Source organism: Phocoena phocoena, chromosome 11 (genome assembly GCF_963924675.1).
Source record: "Phocoena phocoena chromosome 11, mPhoPho1.1, whole genome shotgun sequence".
NCBI lineage: Eukaryota > Metazoa > Chordata > Mammalia > Artiodactyla > Phocoenidae > Phocoena > Phocoena phocoena.
In genome coordinates this window covers 71332097-71352027 of record NC_089229.1, presented here as the reverse complement: position 1 = coordinate 71352027, position 19931 = coordinate 71332097, and the positions used below count along the sequence as shown (strand labels likewise).

The window sequence follows — 19931 nt, the reverse complement described above, 5'->3', positions numbered from 1 at the left end:
CCTATTTCCTGCACAGATAATGCCAGTGTCATTTGACATTATCCACTTAAAAACTGGCTAATGGAGATCATGCTATTAAGTAAGAAAATGGTTATATGAATAATATGCACAATTTAAATATATGCATTTGAGGATAAACTGGTTTTGTATGTATTGGCCTGGATAACTCATACCTACAGATGATGGATAGTATTTCTGTAATAACTACATTTAAAGAGCTTCTTACATAGATAACTCTAGAAAGCACTATTTTTTCAGTAGTCTAAATCTATATTCCAGACAACAAAGCAAATTCCTTAAATGTCTCTACTTATCGGACAATCTATATAACATACCTCTTTATGTTTTTCTGGGATACATATTTATGCTATCATATAAAAGGTAACATTTGGTTCTCTTGTTTCAGAGTATTCAGAAAAGTATACTAACAGTTTCTAGCCTGATGTAAAGAATAAGATTTAAAACTTAAGCAAATGTCAGTGGATTTTGGTTCCAGGAAAACAAAGCAAGTGATTGATGGGGAAATTGGGGCTCTAGTGTGTTAATGTCACCTGAGTTAATTGAAGGTTGTCAGTCAACAAAGTTGATTTTAGTACTAGATTTTTCTTCTCATGGATAGAAAAATAACTTTCTATTTTTATTAAAAAGTTGTTATCATGGAGAATACCCCTTCCCCCCATTTAATTATACTTGAACTCATTTTCTCTTGCCTCTGGCTATAATTACAAACATTTTCTTAAAATAAATATAAATTTATATATAAAATCACCATCTCTTTAAAATTATTTTTATAATTTTATAAAAGTAGAAGTAGATATTTTATAAATAACACATTTGTTCTGAAAATATTTGATGGGCTAGATTTATTTCTACCCTTAAGTCATATATAATGGGAGTTTATGTACATAACCGTGCACATGGCATAGTATAACTAATGGGGGTTCTAGAGAAGATCTAATCCAGGTACAAAATTTTATAGGAGAGGAAGCTGAGTCCTGAATAAGTAAGTTGACTTGCTCTGCTCCAGAGCTAGTAAATCACAGATCCAGGACTGAAATACAGGTTTTATGACTTTCAAAGAAACATATAATTTTTTTCAGTATTTATCTATCTAGACGGGTCAATAGCATTTCAAAAACTATTTCAGTGACGGTTATTCTGTGACAGTTATTCTGTGACAGTCTGTCCTTGACATTCATACACGGAACCTAAGCAAATCAGCCTCCAGGCTCCAATGGAAGAGAAAAGAACAGCAGAGGCTGTTCTCAGATAGTGTTCTACGAACGTGTACTTCTCTTTGCTGCCGCCACTACCACCATCCAGCAGACAGTAAGAAGCAAAGTTTTACATCAATAAAATTTTGTACATGTTGATTAGCACCTCTCTCTAGCTCCCTCCTGCTAGTCCCACTTAGTCTTCTCATTAAAATATAAAAAAGAACAATGAAAAGCAAAACTTTGCTTGGCAAATACATCACCAACTCCCTCCCAAGGGTTGCATCCGCACATAAGTCCCCAGGGCAAGTATGGCCTGATTATCTACACGTTAATGTAGAGAGCTGAAGGGGAGAAGTAGACGTTTAATTGTTAGGAAGGTGATCTGCATTTGACATCAAAATAAAAAATATTCAGCTCATGATGCAGCTTGTCTGACAGAAGAACACTTGCAATTATGAACATTTACTTAATATTCAGGGCAAGGCATACTTACCTTGGTAATCAGGCAATTTGTCATTCACATAGTACTTTTATATTTATGGCATGTTCTGGCATAATTTGTTATTCGTGGCAACATCATGAACGTTACAACAGGGAACTTTACCTTTCACTCATCAGCCTTGAGGTTTTCATTATCTTGCCTTGTCTCCCACAATAACAAGAACTCCAATAAAAATTGTGTTTAAAGCTGTGTAAAAGGAATTACAGCAAAGGTGAATCTTCCTGAAAATAAAATAGACCTGTGAACTTACCTTAACACAGCAAAACTTATCATTATATGACATCAAGGGCAGAATCAGTCCCACTGGGAAGAAGTTAAAGCAATAAATAAAAATTTAAAGTAAATATAATGAGGGGGCATAAAACATAACAATTGGAACTGCCTAACAAAGAAACCCATTGCCTTGGCAAGTACTAAGTGACTTGACATTGGATGGTTCAGTCAGGGACAATATTGCCATCAGCTGGGGTGAGGGGGATGATTTATTCATTGGGTTGGTATTTGGTAGGTTTTCAGAAGCAAAGCACAGTTTTCTGTTGTTCGCTTTTGAATTACTTCCTACACAGTAAAAATTAAAACTAAAAATGTTCCAGTAATTTGATTTATTAAAAAATATTATAAAATCATTAGACCTCTTTGGCAAGATTCTGACCCTAATCAGAATTGTGCAGCCAGGCAATGAATGATGGGACCACAGCCCGCTGGTTCACCATGGCTCTTGTCTTATAACATTGCAGAAGACATGGAACCTTAACCCTGATAGAACATGATTATAAAATTATGCAGGTGGTCAACTTAATTGACAACTATTTTATATATGCAATCTTCTCATCATCTCACCAAGAAACTTAGATTCCTGTTTCTAGTTGGTTTATTCATAACATCATCTCCATGTAAATATACCTTCAATAGTGTATTTGTGGCTTGGAAACGAAGACCCAGTTGACTTTAATCATGTTCAAATAGTGTGATCGACCTCTAGTGGTCAGAATATGACATTTACTGAGAAGAATCCTGATTTCAATTAGTATGTTTTTTTCAAAAATGACTCATATTTAGAATCAGATATTGATATTTTATATTTTATTTCTGCTATAGGAATGTTTTTAATATTTTATACAATATATCTATATGCATTAATCTAAACGTGCATAAAAGGTTATCATTTATAATCCATGTATATCTGCTAAGAAACCAGTTTATGCAGCAAAATTCAATGAAATATTTGTCCTTTGGGATGCCTCATGAAAAAAAAGGAAATTATTCATACACTTGAACATTTACCTTTCTGTGTCTGAGCTGAATTATAAATCATGAGCCCAGAGGCACAGAATTATAGGATGTGAAGAAATACCACTCTGAGTCAACTACTTAATCATCTGATTTCACATGGAGCTATACTCATATTATTTTAGAACAATGTTAGCCCAGTACACTGTTTGCAGTCCTCTTGGCCTTTGATATAACATTTATTTCTTTTTTTCATAGATGGAGAATGAATAATGGGGATATTGATCTGACAAGTGATCGGTACAGTATGGTAGGAGGAAACCTTGTTATCAACAACCCTGACAAACAGAAAGATGCTGGAGTGTATTACTGTTTAGCATCAAATAACTACGGAATGGTCAGAAGCACTGAAGCAACCTTGAGCTTTGGATGTAAGTAATTGTAACTTTAAAAAGGGCAAATGCATTTAGGCGAAGCAAAACTTAGATGTTATCATAAGAGTTTAACAAAAGGAGAAATCAAGAAAAAAAGAAAGTGAAGGACTCCATAGATGAGGTGTGTCTTACCAGATTAGTGGGCCTTAACTGTGTGGAGAAGAAAAAATTTCAGGAGAGCAAAATGTCATGAGGGGTGTTATGAATGTACTTGAAGTAGTGAAAGATAACACTGGAAAATAAACTAAGGCCATGTTCAAAAAGATCATGAATAAGTTTCTAAAGATTACTATCAATGGAAATGCTAAGCTATGCATTCTCAGTGGGGGTGATATCACCCCCAAGGTAGTGAAAATTGGTTTTTGTGGTACCATCTTAGATATTACAACATAATGGTCTATAGCTCTCCAATGCTTAGCCCCACCCAACAAAAGTTTTATTCCTTAGTATTTAATTTTTCTTGTTAAGAATAAATTAAATAAAATTTCTCATTTTGGGGGCAATAATAATGAAAAATATTTTGAGAAACATTGCGCTAAACTAAAAGTTAGAGGTTATTCTGAAAGAAAAATGTGTATTGGGAGAGGAGCTGGACTAGGTGTTCTCCGTGCGTGATTTTATGTCAGCGTTTAAATATTCTGCAAAATGAATTATAGGATGAAAGTGACATTTTAAAAGGACCCAAGTGGTAGTGATTACCAGGAGGGAGTGAGACAGGGTCAGGAAGTGCAGTCCGATTAAATTGGTGTGGTGACAGTGGGAATGTAAATAATAAACTCAGTCCTTGAAGAAATACACAACAGATTGCATTGCATTGAAAGAAAAAGACCTTCAATATTTTCTTAAGGAAAGTCTAGTCAAAAGGCAGAAACATTCTGCTCTCTTTAAAATGGGATGGGCGCAAGTAAGACCAATTTCAAGGATGGGAGGAAGCATTTAAATTGTCGCTTCACATGCAGAGGTGACATTAAGTTATCCACAGTGAGATAGATGTCAGCTAAGTTTTGAGGACAGGGATGGCATTCCAGTGAGGCATCAGGACAAGAAAAGTAGACTTGAAGCGTTCTTTGCAAAAAGGTAGTTATTGGAATGATAAATTTTCAGGGACATAAGTATACTGAGAGAAGTAAAAACTAGATTTTATAATTCGAGTACTGATCACATGTAAGGAATAAGAGATGAGGCAAGACTGAAACAGAATGAGAACCAGTAAAACAAATGAAGAATCAAATAGTAGGCTATCAAAAAACCAAGCAAAATGTGAGTTCCAAATACACAGGAGAGAGTAGAGGAAATAAAACAGGAAAACCCAGAATTTGGAAAAGAGCAAGAGATTGTTGACCTTAACATTCCTCATCTAGCATCCTGCCCTTCATCTTTATTCCTTCTCCCCATTGGAGTCCTCCCTAAAACTTTCTCTGGTAGAGCCCTGGGTTCGTCTGAACACACGATTTCCAGATACTCTTATGGAGATTCTTCCTAAATCTGAAACAAAGTTTAGGAAATGCTCAATCTTCAGGGTTGTCCAAATAGTTATCAGGTGCTACCAATGTCCATACTCTTCTGTAGTGTGTGCACATCCCAGTGTGTGTAAAAGGGAATTAATTGACTTTGATAGGTTTCACCAAACCAACAGAGAACTATTGTATCTAAAAGTGAGTTAGTAGCTGAAAAATAAACTTTAATGAGTATCAATCTTTCTATTGCCCAGAGAGTGAATGTTTTCCTTTTTGTTTTCATGATTAGATCTTGATCCTTTCCCACCTGAAGAACGTCCCGAGGTCAGAGTGAAAGAAGGGAAAGGAATGGTGTTGCTCTGTGACCCTCCATACCATTTCCCAGGTAAACTTAGCTCTTCTGTGATTATAAGCAACTAGGAAATGAAATGGGGAAGTTTCTGTTTTCTTTTTTTTTGTTTTATTTTCTTAATAATAATGGAACATTTATAAATAAATAAGACTCAATATTTGTGTAACCTTCTAATGCATGACTTACTAGTGATTATAGTTGCTTGCTTTTTTAATTCCTTAATAACTGAGCCTTAATTCCAAAAATCTATGGTCATTTCAGTTTATAAGCAACATATATGTTGGATTATGTCCCTATTAAAGTTCCTGGTACACAGGAGAAAACACTGTAGATTTTCTACAAATGACCTCTGAAATAGAATAGTACCAAGGAAGAATATATAATCAACCATTTTATTAACAATTTAGCATCTACAGTATACTGTGAACTATAATTAAACACTAGAAAGGAATAAAAGCATAATAAATTATTAATCTCTGTAGGAGTACCAATCCAGAAGAAAGGAGCTAAATCAAATGTCATCTATTAGAAGATTCAACTTTTGAATACATGTTTTCAGTAATTTGATATGGCTAAAAGAAAAGCCACCAAAGTGTTAATTAAAAGATGAACACTGCATACATTTCACTTATTTTATTTATCAAATATCCTCTTCAAACAATATATTAATACCACTTTTCTCACAGAAAAAAAATGTTTTGGGTTCTTATAGTTTTAATATTAGGTCATAAAGACATAAAATATTATGTCTTTAAATATCTCCACAGAGAATGATTCATAACAGGCTAGTATAAATCATTTTCTATGGAATATATTAGTATGGCATATATATACATACATATATATATATATATATATATATATATATACTATTCTAATTATGTATATATAAATTCAGATTGCTTTTTGATCATTTTCTTTCTAATAGCTATGGGAGAAAGATAATTAATTGATAAACATAGGAGGAATTTATGAATCCAAAATGTTGTAAAAAAAATTTCAAAGAGGGAGTAGTCTTTTTTTTGAAGAACTGACAAAATTATGGGAAAAAAAATCCCATCATGTTCATAGTGTTTCCCACAAACCAAATGATCATAAGTCACCAGTGTCTACATTTGACCATATTCAACACTGGATGGGCTTCATTCAATCACTCGTTCACTCAACAAATCTCTTGCGAGCACTTGTTATGTATCAGGCACTGTTTACACCACAGAAATACCTCGGTGAGCAAAATAGAAAAAGCTACTCTCCCTCAGCGACCTTCTACAGGGAGAGAGACAATAGACAAGATAAATAGTTAATAGACATAGCATGTTAGATATTAATAGATAAGTGAAAGGGAGAAAAAATAATCCAGGAAAGTGTGGAGAGGAAGCGTTGAAGGGATGGCTAAACTTTTATAAAGGGCATCACTGAGATGGCAACTTTGAAATAAAGCCTGAAGGAAATGAAGAAGCTAAAATGAAGATATTTGAAGGAAGGACATGCCAGATATATGCCACAGCAAGAACAAAGGTCCAAAATGGGAGTATGGAGGAAGACAAAGTGAGCCAGGTTGCTGAATGAGATACAGGGTAGCAAGGAATGAAATCAAAAGGATACAAGATAAGCCATCTACTTGGATGGGTGGAACCTTATAATCCATAGCAATTACATTGGCTTTTACTTTGAGTGAGAGTTACGTTGAAGGGATTTAAGCAGAAGAGTCATATGACATCACTTAAGATATAGAAAGTTAAATCTGGCTACTGCTGTAAGAAAAGACTCAGGGGAGGGTAAAGGTGAAACCGGGAGATCAGTTCAAAGGTATTGCAATCATCTGGGCAATGAATGGTGGACCAGAGCAGTGGCACTGGAGGTGGAAAGAAATGGTTAAATTCAAGATATATTTTGAAGGAAAAGCCAAGAGGACTGGCTGGTAGACTTTCTGTGAGATATAAGAGAAAAATAGGAGTCAAGGATGACATCAAAGTTTTTGTCATGAGCTCTTGAGAGGAGGCAGCTGCAATTGCCTGGAGGAATAGCTATGGACATAAGAGTGAGGTGCCTGATTTAAACTTTCAAAAGGAGCTGTCAGATTGGCATTTCTGTGAATGTGGAACCCAGGGGCAACATCTGAGCTAGGAATATCAGTTTGTGATACATCATTATATAGTTTTAAAAGCCATAGGAATGCGTGTGATAACTTAGAGAATTAGTACAAATAGAAAGGGGGAAAATGTCCAGGGAACAGGCTTTGAGATTTTTCTGAGATAAGTCTTGTTTTCAAGTCTCTGTGACATCTTTACTACTGTGCCGAATGAAGAATTTCATGGACCAAAACAATGTTGATAGAAGCTTCAAATCATTAAGCCAAATGACTAATTACCTCTTCATCCTGATAAAGATACATATGTTTATATGGGCAGGGGCAGGGCAGGGAATTAAGTAGGTCTTTTAAATAAGCCAGAGAAACACCATTAATCATAGAATAGAATCTGAGCAGCTCTTCATCTCCTTTTGTCCGCTTGTGTTCTTAGCGGATTATGACCTCTTTGAACATTAGACATGCCATCTTCAAACATAAGAATGTACATATGCTTCAAAACCATAATGTGTGTATGTATGTGTACTATTTTACCATCTCTGTGCCATAAATCTATCTTCCTCCTATATGCAGTTAAGGTTTTGTGTTTGCAGTTTAAAACTTAATGGCGTTGAAGGTGTAAAGGAAACTGCCTTTGGATTCTGAGCCTCAAAGAATGTTATATACGCAACTATTTATAGTTGTCAAACCCTGCTGCTCTAGTTGGTGATCTGATAACCTAGGATTTAGTCCTTACTAAGTCAAGTCAACTTAGACATATCTACATCTCAATTTCCTTGTTTAAAATTTGGGAATAATAATTCCTGTGCCACCTACTTCATAGATCTTGTTGTGAGATTTAAATTTAATAATATATTTTTAAATGATAAAATGGATATATAATTAAAATGGATTATTATTAAAGTAAATAAAATACATTTAGTACATTTAGTATTTTGAACCTTATTATTAAAGCAAATAAAGTACTTCTTACTCTACTAAGAATTTTTTATTCACGATTATAGCAATGTTGTCTTTCTCATTTATGCACAGGAAAAAGATCTAGAAGGGAAGTCTCATTGTTTACAACCCATTACATTTTTCTATGGATTTGGGTGTTCTACAGTTTCTTGCAAAGGGGAGAACTCTGATTTGAACCAGTTTACTTATTTATCAAGAATACTTATACGTAACTATATCAGTACAGATGTTGATTCAATTTTATAACAACATTTGATATACAACGGATTGCCTAATGTCTAGCACAGAATAAGTGTCCAAAAAATATTTGAGGACTGAGAGAGTGAAAGAGTAAATAAATGTGTTCATTAAATTGGTGGATATGTAGTGATTACAATTTCATTAAAAGATTAATTTTCCTGTTAAGATTTTGTTTTATTAAATAGCAATCAATAATTCATGAATGTGTAAGACTTCCTAAACCCCTAGACCCTCAGAAAATGAAAACATGATGCTTTGTTTCTGGCCAATTTTCAGAACCATCAGAAATTGAGTTATACATCTCACAAAATAGAAATCATATATGTGCATATTAAGTGAGAGAATAAAGATGAAATCCATTGTTCAAAGGGTGGATACTATTGACAAAATATGGAATACCTAGTAATAGACATGGTGTGAATTTTTTTAATGAATAAGAAAGTGGGAATACTCCTAAGAAAAATAACTCATGAAATGGTGAACATGATATTGAATGAATCTCAATAGACTGAAAAGGTAAGCACAAAAATAGACACGAATGCCAGAACATAGTAGGGAATATATGAGCCCACGGTATAAGTTGGTATAAATTTCTTTCTAAAAGAGTTTAATGTGTAGTTTACTGTGAGTATCAAAGAAAAATGAGAAGCTATAGTGATTTTATTGGTATAGGTAAATTCTGTTCTATTGAGGTTAATTAACAAAAAAAGTACAAATATCTTCTAAAAAGTTTGTGAATTATTCTTCCAGGGAACACTTAAGTACTTTAAATCTATTTCAAGGAGAAATATATATTATTTATCAAGGTTAGATAAGTGATGTATTTCAAAGTAATACAATGAAACTAGTCAAATGTAGTATAATTGGCCAAAACAAATCCCCCTGTAATATGGTCCAGACTCTCTTGAGGCAAAGGAAAAAACATCCCAGACATCTATCAATAAAAGTAATGTTTTTGAAACAGGTGCTGGTACTTATTACTTTTTCTAAAAAAGTAATTTTATAATTTTTTTTTTTTTAAGCCAGACAGCAGGGCTATGAAGAAAGCAGGTGTTGGCTTCTTCAGAGATGGTTAATTTTACCATCTGCATGGGGCAGGGGAAGACAGATAGATAATTGATTGAGCCCCTGTGAGAACTTGGTCAGGGTTTGGCTCTTGATTGCCTAAATTCAGTCTCATTCTTAAGTCCGAGCAGCAGGGCAGCTACCACACCAGTCGTGGAACCGTTTTGGTAGTTCTGGGGTGGAAAGGGAAGTTGGAAGATCTGTTCTGCCTCCCTACTGCTCTATATCCCCGGGGAAGTCAACCAGCTAAAGCTCTGTGTCCCTGTTTAAAAATGGCAATAGCAATTCCTACCTTTATTTTAATGAGAAATGATAGCTTCCAACATATTGCAATTATTCTTTCATCCAAGTAGATGGCTTATCAATAGGCAAAAATTCGTTAAATAAATTTAGATTAACTATTAATATTACAAGTCCCATAAGGGCAAAGGCCAAATCTGTCTTGTTTAGTGACACATAGAAGATAACTCAGTAAACTGGAGAATCCACATTGGGCATTAAATCAGCCAGACCAGTTGCTCTGTAGTCCAACACTTATATTTCTATCAACATCATGGAAATAACTTCTCTGACCTAGTGTTTCTCCCTTGAAGATTCAAATAGTAAAACATTATCCCATTCCTCTTTTCTAATGAGTGGTAAACAGAAAACTTTCTTAAAATTTACAGAAACTGAATAATACAGTAATTAAAATAGACTGACCAAAGTCATATTTAGTCTAGAATTAAAATACAGTTCTCCATATTCACATAACTATGGAGTACTCAGACTATTCTGAATACATTTTGTGTGTGGTATCTTGAAATCATTGTATAGCTAAGAAAATCCTTCTTCTGTAATGAAATCTATACTTCCCTGACTCTTTCTGACTTTTTGGAATTTAATTTTGTGCAGAAATCATTACAAAACTATTAATTTTCTTTTTAAGTGAGAATACAAAAAATATTTCAAAATTAGACAGGTTTACAGTTGTTAAAATATACTATAAATATTATTTTGGATCAAAGATTACATGGAATTATTTGTTGCCCAATTCCAAGAACCTGATTTCAGCAATTTAAGCAGCCCCCAAAGTTTCTTCTTATTTTGTTTCTCCTGTGGTTTTTACCTGACCTTGAATCAGCATAAGAATAACAATTAAGATAATAGAATCATTCACAGATATAAATGCCTAGAAAGATGTATGCTAACAATGATAACTCTGAGTTGGAGAATTATGGTGGTTTAATTTTCTTTCTCTTTTTAACTTTATCTGTATTTCTTATTATTTTAATAAAAATAAACTTCTATAATTAAAAAGTTAAGATGAAAAAACAGAATAATCATCTTCATTCGCTTTTATAATATTGTTAGAGAAAATTACATAGCTAACCTAAATGGAATCCCCTGGATTATTATTCTCAAGCATGCTGAATGTATATAGTGTGCAATTCTTATAGTTTTTCCTATTCAGCTCTCTTTCACACTCCCATTAGCAGCTTCACCAATCACCTTGAGTTCTCTAAAGCAAAAGGGTATTATGTCACGATTTTTTCTGTGTGTGTGTGGTACGCGGGCCTCTCACCGCTGTGGCCTCTCCCGTTGTGGAGCACAGGATCCGGACGCGCAGGCTCAGCGGCCATGGCTCACAGGCCCAGCCACTCCGCGGCATGTGGTATCTTCCCGGGCCGGGGCACGAACCCGTATCCCCTGCATCGGCAGGCGGACTCTCAACCACTGCGCCACCAGGGAAGCCCCATGTCACGATTATTTCATTTTTAAAAGATGATGACTTTCCACCATCTTACATCTAAAATCCTTTCTTACTTGAACTAAGAGATCCCCTCTTTTTCTGAGGTGATCTTCCTAGTGGCAGTTGTCTTCACATGGTTATGATGTTTTAAAGGGAATCAGCATATTGTGACTGAGAAATACGCATTGCCCAGAGTTCCCTCTTGCACATTACTGCTGCACATGACTACTGGGGGGTCATTCCTCAAAACTGGAAGGGGATACAGGAATAGAAAACTGCATGAAAAACAGCAATTTAATGAGGAAATTCAACTTTTGGCCTAGCCAGCCAGTATGTTTAGCCAAAGGAATTTCCTACAGTTAAAAGTTACCATATGATCTGCTTCCTAATATTTAAGAAAACAAATAAGATGCCTTCCTCGGGCTTCCCTGGTGGTGCGGTGGTTGAGAGTCCGCCTGCCGACGCAGGGGACACGGGTTCGTGCCCTGGTAAGGGAAGATACCACATGCCGCGGAGCGGCTAGGCCCGTGAGCCATGGCCGCTGAGCCTGCGCGTCTGGAGCCTGTGCTCCGCAACGGGAGAGGCCACAGCGGTGAGAAGCCCGCATATCGCAAAAAAAAAAAAAAAAAAAAAAGATGCCTTCCTCTGTTTCTGTAGTTTCCACTTTTTAATGTTGCCACAATAGGCTATGTAAACTCATTCCTAAATCAATCATTTAAAATAGGAGTATAAAAATAAAAAGATATAGAGCCACAGTATGGTTAGTAATCTTGATTTTATCTTTTAAATGCAGTAGGGAAGATGGAATTTGGAATTATTAGACCTGGATTCAGAATAATAATTCTTCTTAGCCATGAAATTCTAAGCAAGTCATTTAACCTCTCTGAGTTTCGTTTTGCCCATCAATGAAATAAAAAATAAAAATTAGTAATCCATAAATAATTGAGAGAGAGATAGATATATTTGCTTAGCATCACTTTATACTCACTCAAACTACAGTAGCTTTTATAAAATTTTCAGTTTATCTTGGCCTATTTCCAACTTCTTGGCTCTACAAAAGCTTAGATTAGATTATGTGCTTATTACTAGAAAGCAAAATCTTTGCTTTTGGAGAAGAGATTAATACTTAGTCAACAATATTTTAAAAGCCTACATTAGGTTATGGGCTAGCTTATTATTAGAAAACAAAATCTTTGCTTTTGGAGAAGAGCTTAATACTTAGTCAACAATATTTTCTTCTAGATGATCTTAGCTACCGCTGGCTTCTAAATGAATTTCCTGTATTTATCACAATGGATAAACGAAGATTTGTGTCTCAGACAAATGGCAATCTCTACATTGCTAATGTTGAGGCATCAGACAAAGGGAATTATTCCTGCTTTGTATCCAGTCCCTCTATTACAAAGAGCGTGTTCAGCAAATTTATCCCACTCATTCCACTACCTGAACGTAAGTATCATATTTGTTCCTCTGTTTGTGCAAGTTTGTCTGCTTATGGCATACTTACAATAATGAAAAGAGATATCCACTGGGGAGAACAGCTGACTGCTCTGTCGGAGCAAACAGAGGATACGTACTTTGTAAGCCTTGCCCTTCCTTAGTTTTTCCCATAGAGAAGATTTACATCATAGAAGTGTCCCTAAGGTGGTTGAGTTTGGACTGGTTGCCTCTAGCTCAGGGAATGCATAGAGAACCAATCAATTCATTAGCAAAATACCAGTATATCATTTACAATGGGAATCACCAGCAACTGCTTTTTGTTTCATGTCCAATCCTACTTCTTAGTAAATTCATGAAAGAGAATGAATGATTAGATCAAAACAAACTATAGTGATTACAGAATTGGGGGGCGGGGGGAAGAAGGCAATTGGATTATTTTGATATTTTTAAGGAACTATTTACATGAAGCAAATAAGCATATAAATTGCCTTTCTACTGTAAGTAGTGTAGGGTATGACTACCGTGGTGCCATATTTGATGACCACTAACATTCTTGCCTGGCCTTTTCTCAGGCTTCAATTGAATGAACTGCATTCCATTTTTTAATGTAGCACTTCCTAAGAAATCAGATCACAATATGTTTTCTTACTTCACATTATTTTTATCTCAGTCCTGCTGCTACACTCATATCGCTGAGTTCAAGCTTCTGAAGAAATACTGGCACTGTTGTTGGCAGACTTAGGTTTGGTTCCTACCACTAACCCTAAGTTGTATATAACAACGGGGAAAAGTCCATCATACCACAAATATTCTATTTTTATTATTCTTCTCAAGATAGCAGTCACATGGTTAGAATTCAATAAATATTTTCTGGCTGTTTTTCCCTCGCAAATCTTAGGAGATACTCTTACCACTACTTCACAGAGTGAAAAGGAGCTATCATGTAAAAATTTCCCTAATTTTCTTCTCTATGCTTCCCTCGAAATTCCGTGCTTCTTTCTTTCTCGGTGGAAGAAGTGCTTCTCCTGTTGCTCAGTCTGCTTCCTCCAGTTGCCCTGGTTCACAGTCCATTTGATTCATTTAAGGACATCACTACATCACTCTTTCCTTTCTTTTCTGAATCTTCAAACTCTCCTCCATTCCTTTCCCTCTGCATATTATTCTGTATTCAATGAATAAGTGAAACCACTTCTTATTTGCTAAATCCAAAAGATATTTTCAGGCCTGATACTGTATGAATTTTGACACTTGTTGATCTCTCTGCCTCTCTTGAACTTTCCCTTCTTTTCCTATTTTTTCTGACTACTTCTGCCTCCGCTCATCTCCCACCTGCCTTGCTGACAAATTCTATGCAGTATCCTTCATCAGATCTTCCTCCTTCTAATATTTCTTTCTAATCTTTTTCCAAATATTCTCACTCATTTACACCTTTTTCTCTAGTAGCCCTATGTGATGACTTCAAATTTGCATCTCCAAAACTTTTCCCTATATTTAATCCTGAATTCTACCTACATCCTGGGCTTGACACACAGAAAGTTCCCAAGGATGTTAAGTTTGAAATATTCGAAGCACATCTTTTATCTCCTCTCTAAACCTCCTCTTCTGGTGTTCTTCATCTCATTTAGCAGTACTGTCATATTTCTCATTTAGCAATAATTCAGGGGAGCATTTTTAATCATCAACTCCTCTCCACTGCCATCCTCAGGACAGTGAGCACAGCGGTTCCCATTTAGGACATAAGCACTTGGGAAATTTGAGGAAAATGTGGAACCCAAAGATAGTGATTCAGCAGACCTAGGATGTGACCCATCCTAGACCCCTAGGATGTGATCTGCAGGTTCAACGAGCATCCCAGGTGATTCTGATTAATTGGATTTTTGATCTGTACCTTGAGAAAACATTGATCCAAGGGGCAGTTCTTTTGATTTTGCCTGTAAAATACAACTTGGATCTGCCCTTTCCTTTCTATTCTCACTGCAACTGTGCCCTCGTTTAGTCCCTCATCTATTTTTCTGAATTTATGAAACACACTCCCTTAGATCTCTGACTCGCTGCTATTTTTCTTCTCCATATTCCTTCCTTTAAAACTGACAAGTTCTTCTGCTTAAACCAAAATTAAGATTCATATTACTTCTTTTATCAAAACCTATTAGTAGTTACCCATTGAGGAAATTAGCTTCAAAATCTTTACTATCACAGTTTCAAGTCTTCTATGTTGTAGGTTCAAGCTCATCTTCAACTACATATGCTTCAATATCATTTTGATTCCTAGACCTTTTATAATTCCCTGCACACTTCTGAAGTTGTGTCATAATATGCTATTTCCTCAACTTGAACTGGTCTGGTTCAAATGCCCTCTTTGCTTGAAATTCCCTTGGCCCCTATATAATTCCAACAATCCTCTTTGGCTGCCACTCTTTCAGAGCATTTACTTTAGTTTTGGCTTGTATTTCAGGTCTTTGTGTATCTGTTTGTCTTTCTAGTGTTATACAGTGTAAAATACACACTCATGTTGTGATACTAAACAGTGTGTTTAGCCTTTCTGAGCCTATTTCTTCCACTGTAAATAGAGGGAATTACATCCTTCAATACCGACATGCTAAAGAAGTGTTGTCATTGATGAACACGGTGATGTTTAAATAAACAATTTTCTTCTTTCCTTCTCTCCTTCCCTCTTTTAAAATTGTTTTCTCTTTGCCTTCATCTCTATGGACACTCCTTTATTCTTTTCTTCCTCTTTCTTCCCTTGCCTCTTTCTTTTGCACTCTTCTCTCTTCTTTCTTCCCTTATCCCTCATTTCCTTCCTTTTTCTCTTTTTTCCTGATTCCCATAGAGTACCTGGCAGATCCAAGTTGTATTTTAGAGGCAGAATCAAAAGGAATGCCCCTTGGGTCAATGTTTTCTCAAGGTACAGATCAAAAATCCAGTTTATCAGAATCACCTGGGATGCTCGTTTCATATGTATTTTATGCTTATTTTATACCTATTTGATGCTTCCTAAAGAATTGTTGAATTTTATGCTTGTTTTATACCTATTTGATGCTTCCTAAAGAATTGTTGAATTTTTTAGTGATTTGAGTCAAATTGGTTACACCGTAGTCAGAATGAGCCAATATGATTGAAAATTCTTAATAAAATTCATACTGTATGCATACTATGCATAAATAAACAAATCTATACATTGTGACATGATCAGATATTTTCCAGTACTTGTACAGAGAAAAGTCTTCCATACTGAAGCAATTCTAATCCTATAAAAACCACAATGTTAAACAAATGCTACTCTGCTTACTAATTAGTTGATATTTTTGTTTTTCTTAAATTAGGAACAACAAAACCATATCCTGCTGATATTGTAGTTCAATTCAAGGACATATATGCATTGATGGGCCAAAATGTGACTTTAGAGTGTTTTGCACTTGGCAAGTAAGTATACTCACAGTTTTTATTAACATATATAGAAATACATTAAATTTTGTATTGTTAGGAAATAAATGTTGTAAATGTTTAGCTATAAACATAGAGTAAATTGTCTTTTAAGAATTGTGGACCATTAACTCTTACTTTCTCCTATTTAAGTCCTGTTCCTGATATCCGTTGGCGGAAGGTCCTAGAACCAATGCCAAGCACGGCTGAGATCAGCACCTCTGGAGCTGTCCTGAAGATCTTCAATATTCAGCTAGAAGATGAAGGCACATATGAATGTGAGGCTGAGAACATTAGAGGAAAGGATAAACACCAGGCAAGAATTTATGTTCAAGGTAGAGATATTGTTTTAATTTTCCATACATTTAATCAATATCTTATTGAAAGCCACTTTCATACTTGAAAAACTAGCATAAAATGATTAGTTTAAAAATAGTGATGTGAATTACATTATGCAAAAGGATAAAATATTCATCTTTATGTCTAATTAAGTCACAAATATGAGTATATAAGTTAAGAATTTATGCCACTGGTATCATAGGGACACCAATGGATCAATAGTAGTGTTATTGATAATTTTCAGAAAATATAATTCATATAGTTTGTAGACTTTCTTCAAGCTCTCTTTTTCATTTGTACAAGAACCTAGGCATTATGACTTAGTTTAACCCAGTGGTTCACAAAATTTAGCATGTTTTAAAATCATCTGGGGGCTCATTAAAAACACAAATTGCTGGTTCCCACCCTCAGAGTTTCTGAGTTAGAAGGTCTATTTGGGACCCAAGAATTTGTATTTCTAACAAATTCTTGAGAGATGTTGATGTTACTGGTTCAGGACCCACACTTAGAGAACAACTGGTCTAAGGAAAAGTTTTCTTTAATACAATTTTCTTGGCACAAGTGTTTGATTCTCACACATTAAAATAAGCTTATGTTTGGGAGGAGAGAATGTTGTTTCTCAGTCAATGCTTGAAACTTTTCAGGCTGAAATCATCCCTACAAATACATTCACAAATCCACAATGTGAAGTTTGCAGGTCTAAATAAACATCTAAATAAACATCTAAGTCTTCAACAAATGTATGCTGAGTGTGTCCTCAGAGGCAGACACTATGAGAGGAGCAAGGACTTAAAGGAAATATTCTGTCCTTGAGGAATTCATACTCTAGTCATATCATATAAAACCCCCAAATTTATACAAGCATATACAGTCAAATAAATATATACCCCCAATATATATAATTATAAAGAAAATAGTGAGAGTGCGATATGGAAAATTACATAAGATATTGATAAAGCATATGGCAAAGGGGTACCTTAGTCTCATCAAAAAGATACATGATAGGAAAAACTGGAGATGATGCCTCAGCTGAACTGGAATACCTGAAGGTTGAAAGGGTACTGTGACAGGGTCAAGTCCAACCCCTACCCCTATCTCTCAGACCCCAGGCCTCTGTCTATATCGGAATAAAGTAAGTGTCTCCGATGACCCAGGATTTGCAGCCTCACCACCACCATCTCATAAAGTCCACTAAGATTAGGATCATTTTACCTTCACCCTGTGCATTTCATTTGCCTTATAAAGCCCTTGGACCCCAGGGCCTCCTTATGACCTGCACTTTAATACCCACAGAGCTCTGCACATGTCCTATTTAGTCTCTATTTCCCCCTCATTCCCAACTTCTGAAGTCTTTATACTATGCTTCTAGAGCACATAGTCCATTATCAGAATCCCCTATATTCTCAACTTCTTTGAACATTCCCTTTATTCTCTTGCTCTAACTGAAACTTGGCTCTCCCTTAAAGACACTTTCCCCTGTAGACCACTCAAGCAGTGGCTGATTTTTCTTTCACAGCCCTCATCCCCAGGAGCAACCGGCAGTACTGCCAGTACCTGCCTCCCTGCTCTTCACTGCCATTGCTAGACTATCTTTCTTTTCCTTTAATCATCCAGTTTACAATCTTATGTCAGGTCACCCCTCCCCACTCATTGCCTTAAGATTTTCACTATTGACAACTCTCACCAACTACAACTCTACTCCTGACTTCATTCTTGATGACATAAAATCATGTAGACTAGGGTCTTCCCTGGTGGCGCAGTGGTTGAGAGTCTGCCTGCCAGTGCAGGGAACACGTGTTCGAGCCCTGGTCTGGGAGGATCCCACATGCCGCGGAGCAACTGGGCCTGTGAGCCACAACTACTGAGCCTGCGCCTCTGGAGCCTGTGCTCCACAACAAGAGAGGCCGCGACAGTGAGAGGCCTGCGTACCACGATGAAGAGTGGCTCCCGCTCACCGCAACTAGAGAAAGTCCTCACACAGAAACGAAGACCCAACACAGCCAAAAATAAATTAATTAATTAATTAAAAAAAAATCATGTAGACTATTATAACTTTTCCAATAGTTTGCCCTCTCAGTTCCTTTGAACTACTTTCCTCCAATGATCTTGTCCTACAACCTTCCTCAGCAACTCACTCCCACTGCCATGCTTCAGACCTTACTGTTACCAAGTTAAAATCCCTTTACGATCTCCAGTTCAAGCATTTCACTCTGATCACCACCTTCAAGCTCCAATACCCAGATTCCTACAATCCTTTGAATCTACCAGCAACTATAATCAGTTAATCTTACTCTGTTTTAACTTACTCTGACGTCCCCTAACCCTGCCCATCTCTTTCCTAAATCTGGGTTCAATCATTATCGTTCCCCTGCCCACCTGCTCAGCTCACTTTCCTCTCTCCACTTTGCCTTACTACCTTGGCAAAGGCTAATCCTGGAAAAATCTAGCTCTCTGCCTTAGTGCCAGAACCAAGGAACTTGAATATGACTTGAGATGAGCACTACCAGGCTGATTAACCCATTTTGAATTAAGCCTCATTAACTTTAAATGGACCCTTAATGTCGCCTGGCAACTAGACTACGTTTCTCCAGATTCACTTACCTCTCACTCTCTTAGATGACCATTTCATGCCTTCATGATTTCCTTCAAACCCACAGTACCTCCTCCTTCAACCTTCCTCTCAGCTAATAACTTGGCTTCCTATTTCACAGAGAAAAAGGTAGTAATTAAATTGGAGCTTTCACAAACTCCCACTCCACATCTACTGATACCTACTTCTCTACTCTTATCTCTTTATATTCTAGATTCAACTGCTCTCTAAGGTCAACATCTCCACTTGTACCCTAGACTCTACCCCCTTACATAATAAATTAACACATAATTCTTTAAAAACTTATATGTAATTTTGAAAGATTTACATTATAAGAAAAAGATAAATTATTTTAGTGCTATTCGTGAATTAGCTTTCCAACAAAACGTGGTTCACAAATAGAAAAACAATTATGAATTTAATTACAGTTACCTAGTGCTGTAATATTGTAAGATAAAGTTTACCTGCTGACCTGTAGAAATACAATTTCACTGACTCTATCATTGATTTTATGACACACAGAGTATTTGATGTATTTTCTAGAGGAAGATCAACTAAGTGTAATATTTGTCCTCTTGAGATGATGATGAATGTTGACTTGCATTTGACAATTTTCAATGTTCTTTACTTTTAAGCATTTCCCGAGTGGGTAGAACACATCAATGACACAGAGGTGGATATAGGCAGTGATCTCTACTGGCCTTGTGTGGCCACAGGGAAGCCCATCCCTACCATCCGATGGCTGAAAAATGGATATTTGGTATGTATGTTCAAGTGCTTTGCAGTTCTTGAGCCTATGTTCCAGTAACATTTCTGGGTGATCCTGGGATAAAGTTAGCAGGAGTGTCAATAGATTAA

At 36.0% G+C, this 19931-nt stretch overlaps 1 protein-coding gene across 2 annotated transcripts in view; it reads left to right on the top strand.

Annotated features, from left to right (window-relative positions):
- The window catches only part of CNTN1 (contactin 1), a 230812-nt gene that overhangs the window by 77798 nt on the left and 133083 nt on the right, over positions 1-19931 (top strand). For both annotated transcript variants that reach the window (XM_065886561.1, XM_065886563.1), the window contains 6 exons: positions 3208-3380; positions 5130-5225; positions 12521-12727; positions 16045-16144; positions 16298-16479; positions 19709-19833. In XM_065886561.1, the coding sequence (XP_065742633.1) occupies positions 3208-3380; positions 5130-5225; positions 12521-12727; positions 16045-16144; positions 16298-16479; positions 19709-19833 (883 nt within the window). The remainder of the gene's footprint in view (positions 1-3207; positions 3381-5129; positions 5226-12520; positions 12728-16044; positions 16145-16297; positions 16480-19708; positions 19834-19931) is intronic.